A 23,865-nucleotide genomic window follows, 5' to 3' on the forward strand; every position below is an offset into this window, starting at 1 on the left:
AGAGGACCAAAGACGACTGACTGTCTCTGAGTCCTCATGATGTCTTCTACATGTGTCCACACACACACACGCAGCAGTTGAGCAGCTGTGTCATAGATCTAACTCTGCAGGATTAAAGCTGTGTGTGTGTGCGTGTGATGAAGGGAAGCAGCAGGACGTGGACAGACAGAGACACAGTTAAAGGACACTTACGTGGGTTTTCCACAGACTTTGCGATGGTACCACTGTTTACAGTTGGTGAAATATTTCTTCTCTGTGCCTTTGATCTGCTGCATCGCACACACGTTTGGTCTGAAAGACAAAAGACACACAGAGACATGTCCTCACACGTCTGTCCTTTCCGTCGCTGTATTATTACTATGAAACTCACCCCTGCTGTCGACCTCTGATCCGACTGTGCTGCAGAACTGACTGGTAAGGAGAGCGGGCCACACACATGGTCAGAACCAGACCCAGAACCAGACCCAGAACCACAACACAGACCTTCATCTTCACCTCACACGCAGACACACACACACACACACACACACACACACACACTCACTCACTCCACAGATCTGACAATGAAGATGAAGATGAAGATGAAGATGGTCGCAACTTTTTTACTTTTTCTTCTGCTCGCTCTCTCTCACAGAGTCAGTCTGAGAGGGAGAGAGAGGGAGGGACTGAGTTTATACAGAGCCACACTGAGTTTCCAGGGGGGAGAGAGGGAGGGGAGGAGAGGGAGAGAGAGGGAGGGACTGAGTTTATGAGGAGGGAGAGAGAGGGAGGGACTGAGTTTATACAGAGGGGGGAGAGAGGGGAGGGGAGGAGAGGGAGAGAGAGGGGAGGGACTGAGTTTATACAGAGGAGGGGGAGAGGGAGAGAGAGGGAGGACTGAGAGAGGGAGAGAGAGGGAGAGGGAGAGGGGAGGGACTGAGTTTTTGATACGGAGTTTATACAGAGGAGAGAGAGAGAGAGGGAGGAACTGAGGTTTATGCAGAGGGAGAGAGAGGGAGGAACTGAGTTTATACAGAGGGAGAGAGAGAGAGAGGGGGGGGGAGGAGGAGAGGGAGAGAGGGAGGGAACTGAGTTTATACAGAGGAGAGAGAGAGAGGAACTGAGTTTACAGGGAACTGAGGAGGGGAGAGAGAGGGAGGAACTGAGTTTATGAGAGTTTATGAGGAACTGAGTTTATACAGAGAGGGAGAGAGGGGAGGGGAGAGGAGGGAGGAGAGGGAGGAACTTATACAGAGGGGGAGAGAGGGAGGGGGAGGAGAGGGAGGAGAGGGAGGGACTGAGTTTATACAGGGACTGAATTTATACAGAGAGGAGAGGGAGGAACTGAGTTTATGGAGTTTGGAACTGAGGAACTTTATACAGAGGGGAGAGAGAGGGAGGGAGACAGGGACTGGGAACTGAGTTATACAGAGGGGACAGGGAGGGAGAGGAAGAGAGGGAGGAACTGAGAGTTTATACAGAGGGGGAGAGAGAGGAGGAGGGGGAGAGAGAGGGGAGGAACTGAGACAGAGGGGAGAGAGAGGGGGGAGTTTATACAGAGGGGAGAGAGAGGAAGGGGGAGGAACTGAGTTATGAGAGAGAGGGAGGAACTGAGTTTATACAGAGGGGGAGAGAGACATGTAATGAGAGAGAGGGAGGGGGAGGAGGAAAATCAAAGCACACATATGTCAGACATGTTGACGTAGCTAACGCTAACTTTAGCTACAGTGGCTAATGTGCTCACTCGACACTAGGTGGCGATGTTCTGTGTTTTCAGGTTGACCTATGACCTCACAGACCAAAACAGCTTTAGCATGTTGTTAACATGTCCATCTTTAAAATGACTCAGCATAAATTCAGTCTCTGGACTAAATTGATTTAATATGGACTAACTGAATTAATCTGGACTAAACTAAATTAATCTGGACTAAACTGATTTACTATGGACTAAATGGAATTATTATGGACTAAACTGAGTTAATCTGGACTAACCTGATTTAATCTGGACTAGTCTAAATTAATCTGGACTAAATTGATTTAATCTGGACTAAACTGAATTAATATGGACTAATCTGGACTAGATTGATTTAATCTGGACTAAACTGAATTAAACTGGACTATACTGATTTAATGAGGACTAATCTGAAATAATCTGGACTAAACTGATTTAGTTTGAACTATGGATATGGACTAACTGAATGTATGTGGACTAAACTGAATTAATCTGGAGTAAACTGAATTAATCTGGAGTAAACTGAATTAATCTGGACTAATCTGGAGTAAACTGAATTAATATGGACTAATCTGAACAAATCTGGAATAAACTGCATTAATCTGGGCTAATCTGAATTGATCCGGACTAAACTGATTTCTTCTGGACTAAACTGAATGAATCTGGGCTAACATAAACTGGACTAAACTGAATTCATCTGGACTAATCTGGACTAAACTGAATTCATCTGGACTAAACTTACTAAACTGATTTACTATGGAATAAACTGATTTAGTCTGGACTAAACTGAGTTATTATGGACTAATCTGGACTAAAGTGATTTAGTCTGAACTAAAGTGATTTAATCTGGACTATGATAGATATGTATATAGCTATGTTTTCTATTTCGATTTAAATTTCTAACTGTGTTTGTAGGTGGTTTACAAATAAAGTTCATTTATCGTTATAATTACAATTTAAGGTTCATGTAATCATGTAATAATCATCCAATATTACAATAAACTTGCAGACTCATGATCAGATTATTAGGAACAAGAACAACGTGTTTATCTTCAACTCTCATTCATGTGTTCATCACATTTATCAGGACCGTTATGAACAGTGTCGTTCATGTGTTCATCACTATGAATCCACACAGCACTCGTTAATATAAACTAAATGACGAATAAATAACTAAAACCTGTTTTGTCTTTGTATTTTAAAAATAAAAAAAGTAACCCCTTCATTGCCTCACATCGGCATCAGTGTTCACATCGTACCGCCGTTTCCGAGACGTCACATGACCGCGCTTTGCTGAGCTCGTACACGGCTGTGACGTCACTGGAGAAATAAGATGTTTCCGGGCTCTTTATGGCCTTTAGGAAGGTTTTACAAATGTGAAACTCCATGAATTCAAAATATAGAATATAAAGACGATGGTCCTGTGTCCATGTCTCCGTATGTCCTGTGTCCATGTCTCCGGATGTCCTGTGGACACTTTTACACGTGTCTCTATTACTATTGTTCTCAGTGGGAAAATTGCTTTACTTTTTGGGCCGCGTGAGTATTTGTTGTTGCAGTACCACGAGTGGCCACCATGACAAAACTGTCTTGAAGGCGGAGGGGGCGGAGCTACGGTTCTTCTTCGTGGTCCTGACGCTCGGAGGTGCTGTTTACGTCTCTGTCCCTTTAATCTTTTAAAAGCTTTTGGTTTGTCGCTCTTAAACACTTCTATCATAAAGCTCACTGCTCTGTGACGTGCTGTTAAACACGCGGGTTCAATTCCCGTGGCGCAGGTAACTTTCAGTTTGTTACAAAAATGACTTTTATGTGTTAATTGATGCGTGGATTAGCTCAACGCTAGCGGCAGTTATTACGGGGTTTCCTGGCCCCGTGAGTTTGAGCACGGGTTAACGTCACCGCTGTGTGTGTGTGTGTGATTATTGTTTATTTATTGATTGAGTGAGTGAGTGAGTGTGTGTGGTGTGTGTGTGTGTGTGTGTGATTATTGTTTATTTATTGATTGAGTGAGTGAGTGAGTGTGTGTGTGTGTGTGTGTGCGGGGATATTGTTTATTTATTGGATTGAGGAGTGGAGTGAGTGAGTGGGAAAGTGAGTGATGGGAGTGTGTGGTGTGTGTGTGTGTGTGTGATTATTGTTTATTTATTGATTGAGTGAGTGAGTGAGTGTGTGTGTGTGTGTGTGTGTGTGTGTGGATTATTGTTTATTGAGTGTGTGTGTATGTGTGTGTAATTATTGTTTATTTATTGATTGATTGAGTGAGTGAGTGTGTGTGTGTGTGTAATTATTGTTTATTGAGGTGTGTATGTGTGTGTAATTATTGTTTATTTATTTATTGAGTGAGGAGGAGTGAGTGAGTGTGTGTGTGTGTGTGTGTAATTGTTGTTTATTGAGTGTGTGTGTATGTGTGTGTAATTATTGTTTATTGAGAGTGAGTGTGTGTGTAAATTGTTGTTGCTTATTGAGTGTGTGTGTGTGTGTGTGTGTGTAATTATTGTTTATTCTATTTATTTATTGATTGATTGAGTGAGTGAGTGAGTGAGTGTGTGTAATTATTGTTTGCGGAGTGTGTGTGTATGTGTGTGTGTGTAATTATTGTTTATTGAATGTTTGTGTAATTGTTGTTTATTGAGGAGTGGAGTGTGTGTAATTATTGTTGTTTATTGATTGAGTGAGTGAGTGTGTGTAGTGAGGAGTGTGTGTGTGTAATTATTGTTGGTTGTGTAGAGTGGGCGGAGTGAGTGTGTAATTATTGTTGCTTATTGAGAGAGTGAGTGAGTGTGTGTGTGTGTGTGTGTGTAATTGTTGTTTATTGTGTAGAGTGGTGTGAGTAGTGTGTGTGTAATTATTGTTGTTTGTTGAGTGTGTAATGTTGTTTATTGAGTGTGTGTGTGTGAGTGAGTCTGTGTAATTATTGTTGTTTATTGAGTGTGTGTGTAATTGTTATTTAGTGAGTGAGTGAGTGAGTGTGTGTAGTGAGTGAGTGTGTGTAATTATTGTTGTTTAGTGAGTGAGTGAGTGTGTGTGTGTATAATTATTGTTGTTTATTGTGTAGAGTGGGTGGTGGTGAGTGTGTGTAATTATTGTTGTTTGTGAGTGAGTGAGTGTGTGTGTGTGTGTAATTATTGTTGTTTAGTGAGTGAGTGAGTGTGTGTGTGTGTGTATAATTATTGTTGTTTATTGTGTAGAGTGGTGTGAGTGAGTGTGTGTGTGTGTGTGTGTGTGTGTGTTTGTTGTTTAGTGAGTGGTGAGTGTGTGTGTATAATTATTGTTGTTTATTGTGTAGAGTGGTGTAGTGGGTGTGTGTGTGTGTGTGTGTGTGTAATTGTTGTTTGTTGAGTGAGTGTGTGTGTGTGTGTGAATGAGTGTTACACGTTTGTTGTGATGTTTTTATAAAAGTATATATAAATGAGTTGATGGGAGTGAGAGACTAAAGTAAGGTGTTTTACTGCACTCTGTTAAAGACACTTAATATATGTTTGTTATTGACGTATACACTTTATATTTTTTATATATATTTATTTACTGTTTTTTATTGAACTAATCGCTTTGAAAATCAGCTGGAACCATGAACACACACACACACACACACACACACACACACCTCCCTCTGCTGGTAGAAGAGACAAACGTCAGTGAGACATGATGTCAGGGTTTGTCCTCTCCTGTCTCACACACAGGACAGTCGACCATGTCTCACTTACAGAAAACACCTGTTGACACCTGATCTCTTAGCTCCGCCCACTGCTGCACTTGAACAACAGGTGTCAGTTTCTGCTGCTGCTGGTGCGTTCAGGTGCGACTCAGGAACTCTGATGCTGTGAAGGCAGCGTCCCTGAGATCAAAGCTGGTCTAATAACAGGATGAGTCACTCTGATCAGGTAATGACACAAGATTATTGATCACTGATCGATCCTCTTGTTGTTTTGTTTATTAGCTGGTGTTTGTGTGTTGTTTGTGTTTTCATTGTGTGTTGTTTGTGTGTTGTCGATGTGTGTTGTGTCAGAGCAGCAGCTCTCATCGGTGGTTCCTGGAGTTTGTATCAGAGTGAGACCTCTCTGCTGTCTCTGCTGTGTTCAGACACTTCTGTGTGTGTGTGTGTGTGTGTGTGTGTGTGTCAGGGGTCAGCCGCTGCTGCTGATGGTGGGGGTCACACTGATCTGAGGCTCCGTTACTCGTCTTCGTCTCTGGGACACGTCTGTCAGTCCTGGAAGATGCCGGTTCAAATCCCGGACGACTCTGACTTTTCCTCGTTCAAAGATCAGTGTTTGTCCTCGGACGCTTGGACGAGTCGCTACAACAAGGGAGGAGTGACCGTGTGGTGTCATGAGCAGGAGAGCAGGAGCGTCCAGAAACTCAAGGTCAGCTACACACTGACACACTGAGACACACACTGACACACAACATCACTGAGACACACAACATCACAGACACACACACAACATCACAGACACACACAACATCACAGACACACACAACATCACAGACACACACAACATCACAGAGACATCACAGAGACACACACATCACAGACACACATCACATCACAGAGACACACACAGACACACACAACATCACAGACACACACAACATCACAGAGACACACAACATCACAGACACACACAACATCACAGAGACACACAACATCACAGAGCTGAGAAACAAGAATTCACACAATGAACACTAGGGGGCAGTGGAGAGAAGAATCACTGACAGAACCACAACCAAACATGTGCAGCATCTGCCTGGACAGGTTGTGGTGAAAGGAGAGTGGGGACAGAGGGCACACACACACACACACACAGAGACTGAGGGTGAGGGTGAGAGGGTGCAGTCTCGGTCTATAGCACCTTAACTAAGAGATACAAACAAACAGATATGTTATATATTATGACACAGACAGACAGACAGACGACTTTATTAATCCCTTTGGGAGGTTCCTTCGGGGAAATTAACATTTATTACATATTATGCAATATAATATACTTTTTATTATACAGTAAAATATTACATAGAACCACTTCCTGACAACCTGGCTTTCAAAATAAGAGCCACTGACTTTGTCTCATGTAAAAATATGTCCCTCTGTGTCTTGTAAAATCTATGTTTCAAAGAGTCACAGGTGGACGTCTCCATCTCCACAAAGACAAACTGATGTCAGGATGGATGTTGGACACTGATGGACAGACAAAGTCCTCATGAATGATTCAGTCCTGCTGATTGAGTTACATGGAAAAAAAGACATGTCGTCTTCCAGTAACATGACACACACACACACACACACACACACACATCCACCCATGCGCACACACACACACACACGCACACGCACAGGTGTGTGTGTGCGTGTTTTCTCTCACAGTCCAAAAACCTGCAGTATGAGGATTAGGATTAGGATTAAGTAAACTGACCATAGGTGTTAGAGTGAATGGTTGTTTGTCTCTGTGTCCCTGTGATGGACTGACCAGGGTGTGACCCCGCGTCTCTCTGTCTCTGTCTGTGTCTCTCTCTCTCTCTCTCTGTCTGTCTGTCTGTCTGTCTCTGTCTCCCGTGTGACAGATGAGGATCGTGTGTAAGGACGTGAAGGCAGAGACACTGTACGATGTCCTCCATGACACCAGCTACCGCAGGAAGTGGGACACAAACATGATCGAGACGTACGACATCGGTCGACTGACGGTGAACGCGGACGTAGGATATTATTCCTGTCAGTGAGGACAATGAGGACAATGCGACCAGGATGAAAGACTCTGTCTCACCTGTGTCTCTGTCTCTGTGTCCAGGGAAATGTCCGTCTCCTCTGAAGAACAGAGACTTTGTGACCATGAGGTCGTGGCTTCCTCTCGGCAGTGATTACCTCATCATTAACTACTCCGTCAAACACCCGGTGAGGACGCTTCCACTTCCTGTTTGTCCACACAACTGTCCATTTCTGTCCAGGTGTCTGTGTCCTCTTCAGTTATAGAAAGTGGACGTAGTCCAACCTGGAAGTGGCCACCAGAGGGCGACTGTGCTGTTGTTTTGTGGTAAAATGACTAAACGGAGACATTTTAGGACGTTAAAGGACGTGTGTGTGTGTGTGTGTGTGTGTGTGTGTGTGTGTGTGTGTGTGTACACACAGCAACATCCACCTAAGAAGGACTATGTCCGAGCTGTGTCTCTGTTGACTGGATATCTGATCCAGTCCAACGGAGCCAACTGTTCCACCCTCTACTACCTGACCCAGGTGGACCCTAGAGGTGAGTCACACACACACACACACACACACACACACACACACACACATCCTGTCTTACAGATAATTCAATCATCACATACATGATCTCAGGTCAGTACATAGACAACAGTAGAGAGCAGAGAAACACAACAGTCACACAATGAGCAAACACTAGGCATCAGTGACAGAACCAGACTCACACATGTGCAGCATCTGCCTCCACCGAAAAATGATGGACACAGGAGAGGAGGGGGACAGAAAGGACAAGAGGGAGAGGAGGTAGAGACAGAGAGAGACAGAGAGAGACAGGAGAGAGACAAGGTTAATGACATATAAAAAGTCATAATCATACCCTGAGTGTGAGAGAGTGAATGTGTGTGCACCACAGGAAAATCCCCCAGCAGTCTAGTTCTATAGCAGCATAACTAAGAGCTCTAACTACAAGCTTTATCTAAAAGGAAAGTTTTAAGTCTAACTTTAAATACAGAGAGAGGCTCTGCCTCCCCAACTGTCATTGGAAGCTGGTTCCACAGGAGAGGAGGAGCCTGGTAACTGAAGGCTCCGCCTCCCATTCTACTCTTACAGACTCTGGGAACCACAAGTAAACCTGTATTTTGGGACCTAAGTGGTCTGTTAGGTTGATAAGGTAAGACTAGGTCTTTCAGGTATGAAGGGGTGTGACCATTAAGTGCTTTGTACGTGAGGAGGAGGATTTTAAATTGAATTCTAAACTGTGGGTGGAGCCAGTGAAGAGAAGCTAACACTGGAGTTATATGGTCTCTCTTTCTAGTTCCTGTCAGAACTCGTGCTGCAGCATTTTGAATGAACTGGAGGATTCTAACAGACTTGTTAGAACATCCTGATAATAAGGAGTTACAGTAATCTAATCTAGATTAACAAAAGCATGAACTAGTTTTTCAGCATCCTGTAAAGACAGAATGTTTCTAATGTTCATAATGTTCCGCAGGTGGAAGAAGGCTGTTCTGGAAATGAGTTTTATGTGTGAATCAAAAGACATTTCCTGGTCAAAAGTAACTCCAAGGTTCCTCACAGTGGAACTGGAAGTCATGGTGATGTCATCTAAAGTGACAATGTGATCAGAGAGTTTTTCTCTGAGGTGTTTAGGGCCGAGTATAAAAGTTTAAAAGTAGAAAGTTACAGGTCATCCAGGACTTAATGTCTCTGAGACATTAAGTCCTGGACTTGAACAACCTGATTTATTTCATCCGGCCTCATCGATAGATATAGCTGTGTGTCATCTGCATAACAATGAAAGTGTATGTTGTGCTTCCTAATAATGTTCCCTAGAGGAAGCATATATAAGGTAAAAAGTATAAACTTTAGTTTGTAATGAGGCACACTGACTTAAACCAGCAGAGGGCAGCACCTGTGATACCAAGAGTCTGCTCCAGTCTCTGCAGTAGAACATCATGATCAATGGTGTCAAATGCAGCACTAAGATCTAACAGTAGTAAAGAAACTAGACCATTATCTGAGTTACTAACGCTAACTAGTGCTGTTTCTGTGCGATGGTTTAACCTAAAACCTGACTGATAATGTCCCCACAAAGACAGTAGCGTCCTCTGTGTCTCCAGGTTCTTTACCAAAGTGGGTCGTCAACCGAGTCTCTCAGTTTGTGGCTCCAAAGGTAAAAACGTCCACAAAGGACATGTCTCTCTGTCTCTTTGTGTCTCACTGTGTGTGTCTCACTGTGTCTCACCGTGTCTGTGTGTGTCCTCAGGCGATGAGGAAGATCTACAAAGCGTCCCTGAAGTATCCAGAGTGGAAGCGCAGACATGACCCGGGGCTGAAGCCGTGGATGTTTCCGGAACAGAACTGTCTGCCGTGCATCAGCGCGTCGGAGCTGACGCTGCAGCGAGCAGCCTCACTGGAGAACATCGACGAGAGCAACGTCAGCGAGGAGAGGACGCATCAGAGCGACGACGAAGACACTTAACGTCAACGTCCTCTCTCTCTCTCCCTCTCTCTCTCCCTCTCTCTCTCTGTGTGTGTGTGTGTGTTTGGACAAATCAAAATAAAGTGTTTGAAATGATGGTGATGTCACTGTTAGTGTGTGTGTGTGTGTGTGTGGGGCGCTGCCTAGTGGACAAAGAGGCAAGAACAGGCACAGATTGATCTGCTGTTTGAGGTCTCTTAATCAATAAAGTTGGTTTTGAATTTTGTCATTTTGTGACTGACCGTGCAGAAATGTAAAGATCCTGGTCCTGGTCCTGGTCCTGGTCCAGGTCTAATTTGAAAATGTCCGTCACTTGACCTCTGACATCATCGTCAGGTTCTGACCTTTTAGATGAATGTTGTTCTTGCTTCAGTCCACACGGTGGCGCCACTGTAGTCTCACCTGATCCACACACACACACACACACAGTCTCACACACGCACACGCACAGCGTCTTCCTGCTGTGATAACAAAGGTCATGTGACCTCGTCCTCCTGCAGCTGCAGACCGGATCCTCACCACGGTGTTTTATTGTTTCACACACTTCCTGTTTCCTGTCTGCAGAATGTTGATTGTTGTTGAGGCAGCGAGGAGGAAACTGTGCTCTGTGGACAGGACGTGTCCACAGAAGACGTCCTCAACTAAACACTGGACCCACACCCACTTACATTCTGGTCCTGGTCCAGGTTTTCAGGTCACCTGGGGGTTATTATCATTATTATTATTATGGTCTGTTCTGTTTTATTTCACTTTTTCCAGATGTTATTTATCGATGTGGATCTTATTTTGGAAACAAGAGCCGGAAGTAGTCTTCTTCTGTCTCCACCATTTTATTTTTTTGAAGTTTTAACCGGAAGTCGTGTGGTGGGTCACGTGTGTAAATTGACTCTCGCTCACAGTTTCTCCTCCCTGAGCCCGCGAGTCCGTCAGAGACTCGTTCAGGATTCAGATCTGTTCAGGACACAGCAACCACAGACCAGGACGCGGACCAGACCACAGAGACCTGCAGCGACCTCACAGACCCGGATACTAACCAGGACCCAGAACCGAGACCGGATCAGAGGTGAGACACTTTAAACCGGGAGCAGGACTTATGTGAGTGAGTCCCGCAGGAAGCAGCTAGTTCTGGTTCTGGTTCAGCGGCTTTGACTTTCTATGTCAACTGACGCGAAGTGAATCAAACAGTAGGACAAGTGGACGGGGAGGGGACAAGTCACGCAGTTGTGGACTCAGAGGGTCTTGGTTCAGGTCTGGGTTCATGTCTGTGCTGTGAAACTGTCACCCACTCTTGGCAGTGTAACTTCCCAGCATGCACTGTGTTCTCAGGTGATGAGTGCTGCAGGTGTTAAAATGGAAACATTGTGTGTGACGTCATGCTTCAGTGTAAACGTCACAGGTCGTTTCCTGCACTTTATTGTTAAAGTTACGTCATGTTCAACTTTTTCACCAAAACAAATCACAGCTGACTCCGCCTCTGTGACGCATTAGCAACATTAGCAACATTCGCTGCTTCCGACAGACAGTCAGAGACAGACAGACAGACAGAGACAGACAGACAGTCAGAGACAGACAGACAGACAGACAGACAGTCAGAGACAGACAGACAGACAGTCAGAGACAGACAGCGGGAAACTGGGCGTTCACATTTAACACAAACATCCTGTTAAAAGGAAACTCAAGTTCATGTAAGAAGCAAAACGTCAGAAAAAACCCACTGCGATGTCACTGATTTCACTGTGATGTCACTGTGATTTTTAGTGCGACGTCACTGTGATGTCACTGTGATTTTTAGTGCGACGTCACTGTGATGTCACTGTGATTTCACTGCGATGTCACTGTGATGTCACTGTGATGTCACTGTCACTGTGATGTCACTGTGTGATGTCACTGTGATTTTTAGTGCGACGTCACTGTGATTTCACTGTGATGTCACTGTGATGTCACTGTGATTTCACTGTGTGTGTGTGTGTGTGTGTGTTATAAATCTGTTTATTTGTTGTGGTCATGTGACTGAGCTGCTTACGGCTCAAATTCAGCACAAAGTGAATGTCCTCCTGTCCAGTGAGGACAGAAAGATGTCCACTGTCCTAACTGCTCACACCTTCACATCCACCATGTTACCCACAATTCCCTGCTCTCTCCCTCTGTGTGTGTGTGTGTGTGTGTGTGTGTTCAGTCACAGCTCAGGAACAATCATTCTTCTGTTCATCACAGAGCTTCACTGTTGTTACACCCCCATTTTATTTGTTCTTCCTTTACCCCTCCCTCCCCTCGGAGGTGGTAAATGAAGGTCACACTCAGACTCGGACAGTCACTCACTTTAAAGGCATCTTTCACTCGTACGAGGTCCTGACACAGTTAGAGGAGACTGCACTGTGAGCGCCCCCTGCTGCTTAGAACCAGCCTGACACAGAGACACGAGGAAGATCATGTTGTATCCACTAAAGACTCAAGAACATGATCACGTCTCCTACACCAAACCTCATCGAGACATCACTCACACACACACACACACACACACACTGCTGCCTGTCTTATTTTGTGAAATTCAGCTCTTAAAATATTTAATTTAGACTCAGTGACATAAAGTGACCACACGAGGCAGCAGAGGGCAGCAGCTCCTGTGTCCCCGCAGCCAAAATCACAGTTTGGTCTGTGACTTTGGTGTGAGAGAGTGAGTGCTTCATAAACGTGTGTCTAACAGTGAGATAAAGACGTGATTGTGTTCTTAAAACACCCTATGAGGTTTGATGATGTGTGTGTGTGCGCGTGTGTGTGTGTGTGTGTGTGTGTGTGCGTGTGCATGCGTGTGCATGTGTGTGTGTGCGTGTGTGTGTGAGTGAGTGGGAGGAAGTAGAACAGGAGTGTCTGTTTCCTCTCGTCTCTTCCTGTCTCCATGAAAACCCGGTCCTCCGGTTTTTCTCTCTGAGTGTTGTCACCGCCCTCAGTGTAATTCTTTACCTGTGTGTCAGGAAAGTGGGCGGAGCTCAGGGACAGTTTAAAATACTGAGTCCTGGACCAGTAGCTGGTCTCATGTCAGAACAGAAGTTGTTTCCTCTGGAGGCTGAAGTGAGGAGGAGGATGCAGCTGTGAGTCACTTCCTGTTCAGCCTTTGTCTTCACACTGGAAGCTGCTGACCTCTGTCTGTGTGTGTGTGTGTGTGTGTGTGTGTGTGTCATCATCTTCTTCATGTATTTATAGTTTAAAACTATAACTAAACACACTGTCGTTGTGACACACACACACACACACACACACACACACACACACGCTCTCGCACACACACGCATGCCTTCTGAAAGCTCCACCCACTTTTTTCAGTACATGTAAAAACAAATACCATCACATGACACATGGTGTGTGTGTCTCATGTTCTTGACTCCGCCCCCTCTCAGATGGACACCTGTCTGTAGCTCAGTGATGGCTGCCATGTTTCCTGGATGTGGAGGTGACATCAGATCCAGACTTCATGTTGGTCGTCATGGCAACGCTGGATGGAAGCACGCCAGTTGAGACTCTTCTGGCTGCGATTCATCTGGAGAGGTGAGTGGGCGGGGCCAGGATGATGATGATGATAGTGAAGATGATGATGGTGGTGATGATGATAGTGAAGATGATGATGATGGTGGTGATGGTGGTGGTGATGATGATGATGATGGTGATGATGGTGATGATGATGAGTGAAGATGATGATGATGGTGGTGATGAATTGATTGATGATGATGATGATGATGATGATGATGGTGGTGGTGATGATGATGTGGTGATGATGATGATGGTGATGATGATGACGATGTTAAAATGTTGATGAAGATGGTTACAGTTCTTCTTCATGTCTATTGGCTGCAGGTACCTGGACACCTTCCGTAGAGCTGCTCTGCTATTGGCTCAGGACTTCACTCACCTGGACCATGATGCTCTGGTCAGTCTGGGCGTGACCGCCACTGGACACAGGAAGAGAATCCTGCGCCTGGTCAGTCACATTCAGAAGTCACAGGCACAAACATCCAATCAGAGAGCGGCGTCTGATCTGCCACGTGACCGCTGTCAGTCTGCGTCTTCATCAGAGCGTGTTTGTGGCTCCGCCCCTCACCGCCGCTCTACAGGACCTGTGAACTTTGAGGTTTTGAGGAATAGTTCTGAGCCAAACCTCGCCGCCATGTTGACAAACTCAGAGTCCAGCAGAGCTGCGGTGAAGCCGGTCCCCAAACCCAGGACTGTCTTCAACCGGCGCAGGACTGCACCCGTCCACTTCAGTCCCACCCCTGACCCGGCCCCGCCCCCACCCCGCAGGCTCTCCCAGGAGTCCATATGTTTCACCATGTTGGAGAGTCTCACCTCCAGGGACACGCCCACTCCTGGCAACAAGTTGACCTCTGATCTCAATGACAAACTGACCACACCCCACAGGAGGTGGAGCCGACCAGAGAGGTCGAGGCCCACTCGAAGTTTGTCTCTATCAGACACCGGCGGGTCGTTGCCACCTGTTCCCCCGCGTATGAACCGCTTAGTTCCTCCCTCAGTCCACCAGGAGGCTCCGCCCTCTTCTTCTCCACCTGTGCAGACGGAGCAGAACAAGACTTTGTTGACTTCTGGTCCTGGAAGTGTTGAGAGCAGCGGACACTCTGGATCCACAGGGATGGAGATGGTCTCAAATGACATCTACTGGGGCACCTTACCTGGATCTACTGCCCCCGGTGGAGAGAGAAGTCACTGCAGCCATCTGTCAGCTCCTCAGACTCCGCCCAGACAAACTTCTGAGAGGAACAGGTGTTTGATTAGTTAATGATCAGCAGGAATAAACATGAGTCAGCATCTCTACACATGAGTCAGCATCTCTACACATGACTCAGCGTCTCTACACATGACTCATCATCTCTACACATGACTCATCGTCTCTACATGACTCAAGCGTCTCTACACATGACTCAGCATCTCTACACATGACTCAGCGTCTCTACATGACTCATCGTCTCTACACATGACTCATGTCTCTACACTCATGTCTACTCATCATCTCTACATGACTCAGCGTCTCTACACATGACTCAAGCGTCTCTACACATGACTCATCTCTACATGACTCATCATCTCTACATGACTCAGCGTCTCTAAACATGATTCAGCGTCTCTACACATGACTCAGCGTCTCTACACATGACTCAGCGTCACACTCAAGCGTCTCTACATGTCACGTCTCTACACATGACTCATCATCTACACATGACTCAATCTCTACACATGACTCATCATCTCTACACATGACTCAGCTCTACACATGACTCATCTCTACACATGATTCAGCGTCTCTACATGACTCAGCGTCTCTACATGACTCAGCGTCTCTACACATGACTCATCTCTACACATGACTCAGCATCTCTACACATGATTCAGCGTCTCTACATGACTCATCATCTCTACACATGACTCAGCGTCTCTACACATGACTCATCATCTCTACACATGACTCAGCGTCTCTACATGACTCATCATCTCTACACATGACTCGTCTCACATGACATCATCATCTCTACACATGACTCAGCGTCTCTACACATGACTCAGCGTCTCTACACATGACTCAGCATCTCTACACATGACTCAGCATCTCTACACATGAGTTGATTGAACAAACCAAAGAAACAGAACTTTCAGTGTTTTGGGGGCGGAGCTTTGACTTTTTTTTTTCTTATGTCTGTTTTTTCAGTTGCAGCAATTTAAGTAACAATTCTTCAGGATCAACCAGAGGTGAACACACACACACACAGACACACACACACACACGTGTCCTCTGAAGTGTCTCTGTGTCCTCTGAGGTGTCTCTGAAGTGTCTCTGTGTCCTCAGTGTCCACTGATGACCCTGAAGACCCTGAAGAGGACATCAGTCCATACTGTGAGACAGTTTTTCACAGCAGAAGAAACGTCTCTGAGGTCAGACATGTTGGATTATAATCCCACAGGATTAACTCTGCACCTGTAATTAACAGAAAGATTGTTTTAATCTCCAGATTGACAGAAGAGGAGTGGAAACAAGAGACATGAGGAAGGAAGAGTGGAAAGACGCAGAGGATCATGGGTAAAAAGTAACCATGGTATACATTTGAGCTTTTAGTTATGTATACTTATAATAATGTCCACACTGTCTCCTCCTTTGTCTTCGTCCCCGTCTCTGTTTCCTTCTTTGTCTTTGCCCGTCTCTGTCTTTGTCTTTGCTCCGCCTGTGTCCTTCTTTGTCTTCGTCCCCGTCTCTGTGTCCTTCTTTGTCTTCGCCCCGTCTCTGTCTTTGTCTTCGCTCTGTCTGTCTCCTTCTTTGTCTTCAGACAGAAGTTGTCGTGGACAAAGCGTCTGTCTCAGGCTCTTCACTCTGGAGATTCTCAGGGCTACAGCACCGTTGGCGAAGCCCCGTCCCCTCTACGCGGACTGTCCCTGCCCCCCCACGAGACGGACGACGACTTGACCATTTCCCCATATGCCAGCTACACCTCCCTGACCGAGAGAGCCCCGCCCATCATCAGTGGCTGGCTGGACAAACTGTCTCCACAAGGGTGTGTTTCATTTTAACACCTGCTTCTTGTTTAGTGGTCTTTGAAACAGTTTTAGTGGTCTTTAATTCATCCTTGAACAGTTTTTAATGGTGCTTGAAACAGTTTTTGTGGTCCTTGAAACAGTTTTAATGGTGCTTGAAACAGTTTTTGTGGTCCTTGAAACAGTTTTAGTGGTCCTTGAAACAGTTTTAATTCATCCTTGAACGGTTTTGAGTTGTCATTGAACTGTTTTAATGGACTTGATGTTAAACTCCGCCCATTTTCTTGAAGTTTTGTTTTAGGAAGTTACATCAGTGACACGTGTGTGTGTGTGTGTGTGTGTGTGTGTCTATGCGTGTGTGAGTGTGTATTTATCAGGACTCCTCTCTTGCTGCATCTCCTCCTCTCTGCTCCTCCCTCTGTCTCCTCCCTCCTCAGAAGCTTCCTCTGTTTCGTCACCTTCTTCTCTTCCTTTTCATCCTTCACTGGGTTTGTGTTTGTCTTCACTTCTTATAATTCTCTCGTTGACTCCCTCATTGATTTATTGACTCTCTCGTTGACTCCCTCGTTGATTTATTGACTCTCTCGTTGACTCCCTCGTTGATTTATTGACTCTCTCGTTGACTCCCTCGTTGATTTGTTGACTCTCTCGTTGATTCGTTGACTCCCTGGTTGATTCGTTGACGCTCTCGTTGACTCTCTCGTTGGTTCGTTGACTCCCTGGTTGACTCTCTTGTTGACTCCCTCGTTGACTCCCTCGTTGACTCTGATGGTCTTTGTTTTTCAGAAACTATGTTTTTCAGAAACGCTTGGTGAAGTTTGACGGGAAAAACCTAATGTACTTTGGCAGCGAGAAGGTGATTAAGTTTGTAATTCAACCGTTGAATACAGATTTGATTCATATTGATGTTTATAAAGTTGACTTTTTTCCTTTCCCGTGTTTCAGGATGTTTATCCTAAAGGAGTCATCCCATTGGCTGCCATCCAGATGTCCCGCCCCTCCAAAGACAACAAGTTTGAAATAGTGACGAGTCAGCGGATCTTTGTGTTCCGGGCTGAAAATGAAGGTAAATGACGTCATCAGTCACATGATCCTGGTCCCCTGCCCAGCAGGTCATGTGATCGGGCTCCACTGAACGGGTCTGCTGTGTGGTTTCAGTGCTGCGGCGCCGCTGGGTCTCCACTCTGCAGGAACACGTCAGGGATCAGCAGGTGTTCGGACGCCGGCGTTTCGGTCCCGGGTCTCACTGTCAGAAACACGGCGCCCTCGAGCTGAAGGGAACCAAGTCCAAAGTCTACGTCGCCGTAAACACGGACCAGATATGGATTCACAAGAGCGAGCAGGTGAGACGGGAGTGGGTTTTATGAGCCACCAGGAGCATTAGCACGTCATGACTCTTTGTTTGTGCTACTGTAGTGTTTTCGTAACGGAATAGGAATCACGGTGATCGAGGCTCGCGGTTCCACCATCAGAGACGGAAAACACAAGAGCTTTGACCTCATCACGCCGTTCAAAAGCTTCAGGTAACAAACACTGACCTGTGTGTCGTTAAATGGCTTAAACCACGCACTCACGCTCCGTCCCACCCCCTCAGCTTCACGGCGGAGTCGGATCGTGAGAAGCGGGACTGGATGGAGGCACTGCAGGAGTCCATCGCAGAGACGCTGTCTGACTACGAGGTGGCCGAGAAGATCTGGTCCAACCGATCAAACCGGACCTGCGCCGACTGTAAGGCCCCGAACCCGGACTGGGCATCCATCAACCTGTGTGTGGTCATCTGCAAGAACTGTGCAGGTAGGACCGGGTCAAAGGTCATGGGTCAGTCATGTCTCCTCCTTGTCAATCAATGACTCAATGTTCTTCCAGCCAGTCCAGTAGGTGGTGCAATAAGGTTGTTTTAAATCAGGTAGGGACGTGTTCTTGTACTTCCTGTTACCATCAAGTAGCAGCTCAAGAATGTGCGCCACCTAATGGACTGCAACGTTTTAACAGTGACATCTATCGTACAAGCTGTTCTTCTTCTACAGCTCATTATTTGGCAGCCGGTCTCTTCATTGATGAATAGGACAGCTCATTATTTGGCAGTCGGTATATTAATTGATGAATAGGACAGCTCATTATTTGGCAGTCGGTCTCTTCATTGATGAATAGGACAGCTCATTATTTGGCAGTCGGTATCTTAATTGATGAATAGGACAGCTCATTATTTGGCAGTCGGTCTATTCTTCTAAAATCTACTGCTTTAAGAGAAGAAACTGACTGTGTGTGTGTGTGTGTGTCTCAGGACAGCACAGAAGTCTGGGGACGATGGTCTCTAAAGTCCAGAGTCTGAAGTTGGACACCAGTGTGTGGAGTAACGAGATTGTCCAGGTGAGACGAGAACAGCTGAGTGTCCACCTGTAACTTCCTGTTTACTTTCACATCCTGTTTGTGTAAACAACAGATGGTAATGCTCATAAATGAATGGATGATTTCCAGCTGTTCATCATGCTCGGTAACGACCGGGCCAACGACTTCTGGGCGCCGCGTCTGTCGCCCTCAGACGAGCTGGACTGCGACGCGTCGCCTGAACAGCGGCGGGAGTTCATCACACAGAAGTACAGAGAGGGAAGGCTCCGCCTCCCTCACCCTGCGTTCAGCAGCCAGGAACAGCTGCTCAAGGTCTGATAGGTCCACAGCAGCGATGACATCACAGCGGTCATGTGACGCACAGTAACACGCGTGTTTCCACACAGGTGTTGTGTTCGGCCGTTTCTGAACAGACGCTTCTGAAAACTGTCACTCACATTTTCTCGGAGGCGGAGTCAGCTCGTCTCACCAACGACTTTGACTCCACCCAACAGCACCACCAGGTGTTGGATCACTGCACTGCATCAGGTCTGAACTCCACTGTTAGCATGTTAGCATAGTGTGTGTGTGTGTGTGTTCTGTCATAAACACTGACCTTGTCGGGACCAGTAGAGACCAAAACCTGGTCCTCATGAGGCAGAACCTCATTTATGAGGAAGTGGTTTAGTTTAGGAATAAGATTTGAATTGTGGTTATGGTGAAGGTTAGTATTAGTCGTTAACTGGTTATGGTTATGGTTAGTGTTAGTCGTTAACTGGTTATGGGTAAGGGTTAGTGTTAGTCGTTAACTGGTTATGGTTATGGTTAGTGTTAGTCGTTAACTGGTTATGGTTAGTGTTGATGTTAACTGGTTATGGGTAAGGGTTAGTATTAGTCGTTAACTGGTTATGGTTATGGTTAGTGTTAGTCGTTAACTGGTTATGGTGAAGGCTAGTGATGAGACTTTGTTTAGTCTTTTTAAATGAATGGACATCAATGCAGAGTCCTGTCTGTCTGTGTGTGTGTGTGTGTGTGTCTGTGTCTCTGTGTCTCTGTGTGAGTGTGTGTGTGTGTGTGTGTGTGTGTGTGTGTGTTTTGTGTGTGTGTCTCTGTGTGTGTGTCTCTGTGTGTGTGTTTGTGTGTGTGTCTCTGTGTGTGTGTGTCCTCAGACCCTGGTGTGTATGATGAGATCATGCAGCCTGTCCTTCACTCTGGGTTCCTGTTTAAATCTGGTTCGGTCGGCAGAGGAACACTGAGCAGGAAAAGCAGATCCGGTAAGACGAGGTCTTTAAAGGCCTCGTGAGTCAGACGTGGTCCTCTGTGAGTGGACGAGGTCTGAAGAACGCGTCTCCTCTCAGACTTTCAGAAGTTCTGGTGCTCGGTGGATCGCGCGCTGCTTCTGTACGAGTCGGAGCGATCAGCTGATCCCTGCGCTCACATCGACGCCAAAGACATCGTGTGTTTGGGCGTCAGTCGACCCGACGCCGCCGCCAACAACAACAACAACGGATTCATCGACAGGTGAAGGCGGAGCTAATGTGCTTCACTGCATTGTTTCATCAGTTATTCGTGAGGTAACAGGCTCCTCCCCCACAGGTTCCGTTACACCTTTGAACTGTATCTGAAGTCCGAGAAGGTGCAGCAGTTCGGCGTGGAGACGGCGGACGCTCTGCAGCGCTGGACCAGAGCCGTCGGGACGGTGAGACTCACACGTCTCACATCAACCGTTCTTATTCTTTCACATTAAACAAAGTCTCGTCGTTGTCTGACCACCAGGCGGCGACACCTCTCAGCTGTCACTGTCTGCTGACCCGGGAGTTCGAGCGGGTCGGACTCCTGCGGTACCGGGCCATGCTGGACCCTCAGCAGTGGAAGGACGCCTACTTTGTCCTGCAGAAGTCCAACCTCTTCATCTGTCCTCAAACCGACGGCGTGGCAGAAGACATCATCAACCTGAACCGCCTGCAGGAGCTGAGTCAGTGTCCCACACAGTCCCAGTACTGATCCAGGTCCAGGTTCTTGTCCTGGTACTGGTTTTGGTCTAGATGAACGTGGGTGTGTTTGTGTTGCAGGTATTGCATCAGAGATGGAGAACCATGAGAAGAAGGACGTCCTGGTGTTGGTGGAGAAAGGAAGGTGAGAGGACAAGAGTCTGTCCAGCGCTGGTCTTCTTCTTTTGCTTGTCTTCATGGTTTGGTGTGGTCTTTCCGTCAGGACGCTCCACCTGCAGGGCGTCGGCCGCGCAGACTTCACTCTGTGGTACTCGGACATCCAGCGAGCAGCCGGCGGGAAAGGAAACACGCTGAGGGAGCAACAGCTGAGCAGGAACGACATCCCCATCATCGTGGACAGCTGCATGTCCTTCATCACGCAGTATGGTGAGGAAGACCAGCCCGAGGACCGCACACCTCCCATGCTTTATGTTGCTGAGTCCTGGTCCTGGTTCTTCCACAGGTCTGGGTCATGAAGGGATCTACAGGAAGAACGGGGCCAAGTCCAGGATCAAACTGCTGATGGACGAGTTTCGCAAAGACGCTCGCAACGTCAAACTGCGGATCGGAGACCACTTCATCGAGGACGTGACGGACGTCCTGAAGAGGTTCTTCAGAGAGATCGACGACCCTATCTTCATGGCCGACCTCCACCCACTGTGGCAGCAGGCTGCTAGTGAGTCTGAGTCTGAGTGTGAGATCAGGAGGTGTACTTAGAAACATGAAGTGGTTTTATGGTCAAAAAGCTCCTCGTGTCTCATGCTAAACGACAAAACAAGCACACATCGACAGTTATATATGTATTTCCGTATGAAGTTTGGTGCTGTGTCCTGCTTTATATAGAAGAAGAAGAAGAAGAAGAAGAAGATCACTTCATCTACAACTAGAGCGCTGGTTGTAGCAGCTACAACCAGAGTAGTTCTTCTTCTTCTATGGTTGAAAGTATGTCACCGGATGTGCCCGGACTCGAGTGCCCGGACTAGGAGGCGCTGCTGTTTAGAGGAGTGGTGAAATTCACCAGTGACGTAACTAGTCGACAGAAGTGCCGTCCCGCTTCGTAGAGCTCAGGAAAACCATCAAACCTGCGCTCTCAGCAGTGTCTGAACGGATTGTTCTGGACTTTGAGAGCTTGATAAACGAGGTCATGACGCAGACACACACACAGATTCCGGGCTATGACCTCTTTGAAGGGATGATGTGAAAAACTGTATCATCTGCATATATATGAAGCTGTGGCGTTCCTCTGGGTTCTGTCCTCGGTCCACACTTGTTCTTATTATTTGATGCATGCTATCTATAAAGATGATAACAATAATAATAATAATCATGATGATGATAGTAATAATAATAATAATAACAATAATAATGATAATAATGATGATGATGATGATGATAGTAATAATGATGTTGATAAGAATAAAGATCTCTAGGAGAATAACTTGTAATCTGCAGAGACCCCTCAGAAGGTTCACAGGTTGGACCGTTACAAGGAAATAATCCGAAGTCTTCCTCGAGTCAACAGGACGACTCTGACTGCTCTCGTGGGTCACCTGTTCAGGTGAGGCCACACCCACACAGACCTGTGGCTGCTCACAGCAGCAGCAGCAGCGGTTGTCATAGTAACGGCTGTTGTTTGTCGTTGTCAGGGTGCAGAAATGTGCAGACCTGAACCAGATGTGCACCAAGAACCTGTCGCTGCTCTTCGCTCCCAGTCTCTTCCAGACGGACGGCAAAGGAGAACATGAGGTGAAGATCGTCGAGGATCTGATCGACAACTACCTGTACGTCTTCGATGTGAGTACATCTCCCAGGTAACCGGGTAACCTGGTAACCTGTAACCACGCCCACACTTCCTGTGTGTTATTCATAAAAAGGCTCAGGTGGTATCGACTTGTTTCAGATCGATGAGGAGCATCAGACTCAGATCGAGCTGGAAATCAGCCTCATCACCACATGGAAGGACACGCAGGTAACCATCAATACAGACACTGATCGATCAGTGATCGATCAGTGATCGATCACTGATCGATGGAGTGTGTGTGCAGTTGTCTCAGGCTGGAGATCTGATCATCGAAGTTTATCTGGAAATGAAGATTCCAGATTGTTGCATCACACTGAAGGTGAGTCTGTTAGCGAGGCTAGTATCGTTACCATGGTTACTGAAGGAGGAGCATGTTCAGGTGTGAGCTATGACCTCTGACCCCTGCAGGTGTCCCCCACCATGTGTGCTGAAGAACTGACCAATCAGGTTCTTTACATGAGGAACGTCCCTGCTGGAGACAAAGACATCTGGATGACGTTTGAGGCCATTGAAGATGGACAGCTGGGTGAGACAGAGACACCTGTCTGTCTCTCTGACACACCTGTCTGTTTGTCTCTCTGACACACCCGTCTCTCTCTCCCTCTGACAGAGCGTCCTTTACATCCTAAAGAGAAGGTCCTGGAGCAGGCTTTTTTGACTGATTTTGGAACATACTAAAGTATGACTTTTTCGTCTCATTTTGGAAGAAATACTAAAGTATGACTTTTTGACTGATTTTGGACTACATACTAAAGTATGACTTTTTGACTGATTTTGGACGACATACTAAAGTATGATTTTTTTGACTGATTTTGGATGACATACTAAAGTATGATTTTTTTGACTGATTTTGGAAGACATAGTATACTATGACTTTTTTGACCGATTTTGGACATCATACTAAAGTATGAATTTTTTGACTTATTTTGGACGACATCCTAAAGTATGACTTTTTTGACTCATTTTGGACAACATACTAAAGTATGACTTTTTTGACTGATTTTGACCCATATACTTCAATCCCATGAGACTTTTTGACTGATTTTGGATAACATACTAACCTCCATGACTTTTTGACTATTTTTGATCTACACATACTAACCTATGACTTTTTTGAGCGATTTTGGACGACATGCTATAATATGACTTTTTTGTCACATTTTTGACGACATGCTATACTACGACTTTTTTGTAACATTTTGGACGACATACTATACTATGACTTTTTTGTCACATTTTGTACGACATACTATATTTTGACTTTTTTGTCACATTTTGGATGACATACTATATTATGACTTTTTTGTCATATTTTGGATGACATACTATACA

At 46.0% G+C, this 23,865-nt stretch overlaps 3 protein-coding genes across 4 annotated transcripts in view; 2 read left to right on the forward strand and 1 right to left on the reverse strand.

Moving 5' to 3' along the window:
• tgfbi (transforming growth factor, beta-induced) overlaps nucleotides 1–625 on the reverse strand; it is an 8,806-nt gene extending 8,181 nt beyond the window's left edge. The window contains 2 exon segments of the mRNA XM_044039838.1: nucleotides 193–291; nucleotides 371–625. Coding sequence (XP_043895773.1) covers nucleotides 193–291; nucleotides 371–489 — 218 coding nt within the window. The 5' untranslated portion in view covers nucleotides 490–625.
• Nucleotides 626–3,333: 2,708 nt separating this feature from the next.
• On the forward strand, nucleotides 3,334–9,942 carry stard15 (StAR-related lipid transfer (START) domain containing 15). Of its 2 annotated transcripts, none has more exons than XM_044039835.1 (7): nucleotides 3,334–3,486; nucleotides 5,833–6,072; nucleotides 7,271–7,418; nucleotides 7,495–7,598; nucleotides 7,833–7,950; nucleotides 9,524–9,576; nucleotides 9,670–9,942. In XM_044039835.1, exons 2-7 carry the CDS (start codon nucleotides 5,926–5,928, stop codon nucleotides 9,883–9,885), a joined length of 786 nt encoding a protein of 261 aa, XP_043895770.1. In that variant the 5' UTR covers nucleotides 3,334–3,486; nucleotides 5,833–5,925; the 3' UTR covers nucleotides 9,886–9,942. The 2 variants fall into 2 exon arrangements, with proteins under 2 accessions (XP_043895770.1, XP_043895769.1); XM_044039834.1 differs by lacking the exon at nucleotides 3,334–3,486 and adding an exon at nucleotides 5,320–5,592.
• A 126-nt stretch (nucleotides 9,943–10,068) lies between these two features.
• LOC122778749 (arf-GAP with Rho-GAP domain, ANK repeat and PH domain-containing protein 3-like) lies at nucleotides 10,069–23,571 on the forward strand. Its single transcript, XM_044040846.1, has 29 exons — nucleotides 10,069–10,948; nucleotides 13,281–13,428; nucleotides 13,735–14,655; nucleotides 15,596–15,636; nucleotides 15,734–15,819; nucleotides 15,897–15,964; nucleotides 16,209–16,433; nucleotides 17,200–17,269; nucleotides 17,359–17,479; nucleotides 17,572–17,756; nucleotides 17,830–17,936; nucleotides 18,008–18,207; nucleotides 18,698–18,783; nucleotides 18,892–19,074; nucleotides 19,149–19,290; nucleotides 19,911–20,015; nucleotides 20,100–20,262; nucleotides 20,338–20,440; nucleotides 20,518–20,716; nucleotides 20,814–20,877; nucleotides 20,956–21,119; nucleotides 21,196–21,408; nucleotides 22,185–22,290; nucleotides 22,379–22,526; nucleotides 22,633–22,701; nucleotides 22,778–22,852; nucleotides 22,942–23,059; nucleotides 23,144–23,181; nucleotides 23,563–23,571. The coding sequence occupies exons 2-29, from the start codon at nucleotides 13,355–13,357 to the stop codon at nucleotides 23,569–23,571; spliced, it is 4,083 nt and encodes a 1,360-aa protein (XP_043896781.1). The 5' UTR covers nucleotides 10,069–10,948; nucleotides 13,281–13,354.
• The last annotated feature ends 294 nt before the right edge of the window (nucleotides 23,572–23,865 follow it).

The sequence above is a fragment of the Solea senegalensis genome, linkage group LG12, assembly GCF_019176455.1.
Source record: "Solea senegalensis isolate Sse05_10M linkage group LG12, IFAPA_SoseM_1, whole genome shotgun sequence".
NCBI lineage: Eukaryota > Metazoa > Chordata > Actinopteri > Pleuronectiformes > Soleidae > Solea > Solea senegalensis.

Bases quoted from the DNA above. Each gene is read 5' to 3' on its own strand.
- stard15 (XM_044039834.1), top strand. The intron at 7,599-7,832 runs GTGAGGACGCTT...GTGTACACACAG, and splicing joins ACTACTCCGTCAAACACCCG to CAACATCCACCTAAGAAGGA. The intron at 9,577-9,669 runs GTAAAAACGTCC...GTGTGTCCTCAG, and splicing joins CTCAGTTTGTGGCTCCAAAG to GCGATGAGGAAGATCTACAA.
- LOC122778749 (XM_044040846.1), top strand. From the start codon at position 13,355: ATGTTGGTCGTCATGGCAACGCTGGATGGAAGCACGCCAGTTGAGACT. The intron at 15,637-15,733 runs GTGAACACACAC...CTGTGTCCTCAG, and splicing joins TTCTTCAGGATCAACCAGAG to TGTCCACTGATGACCCTGAA. The intron at 20,263-20,337 runs GTGAAGGCGGAG...CCTCCCCCACAG, and splicing joins AACAACGGATTCATCGACAG to GTTCCGTTACACCTTTGAAC.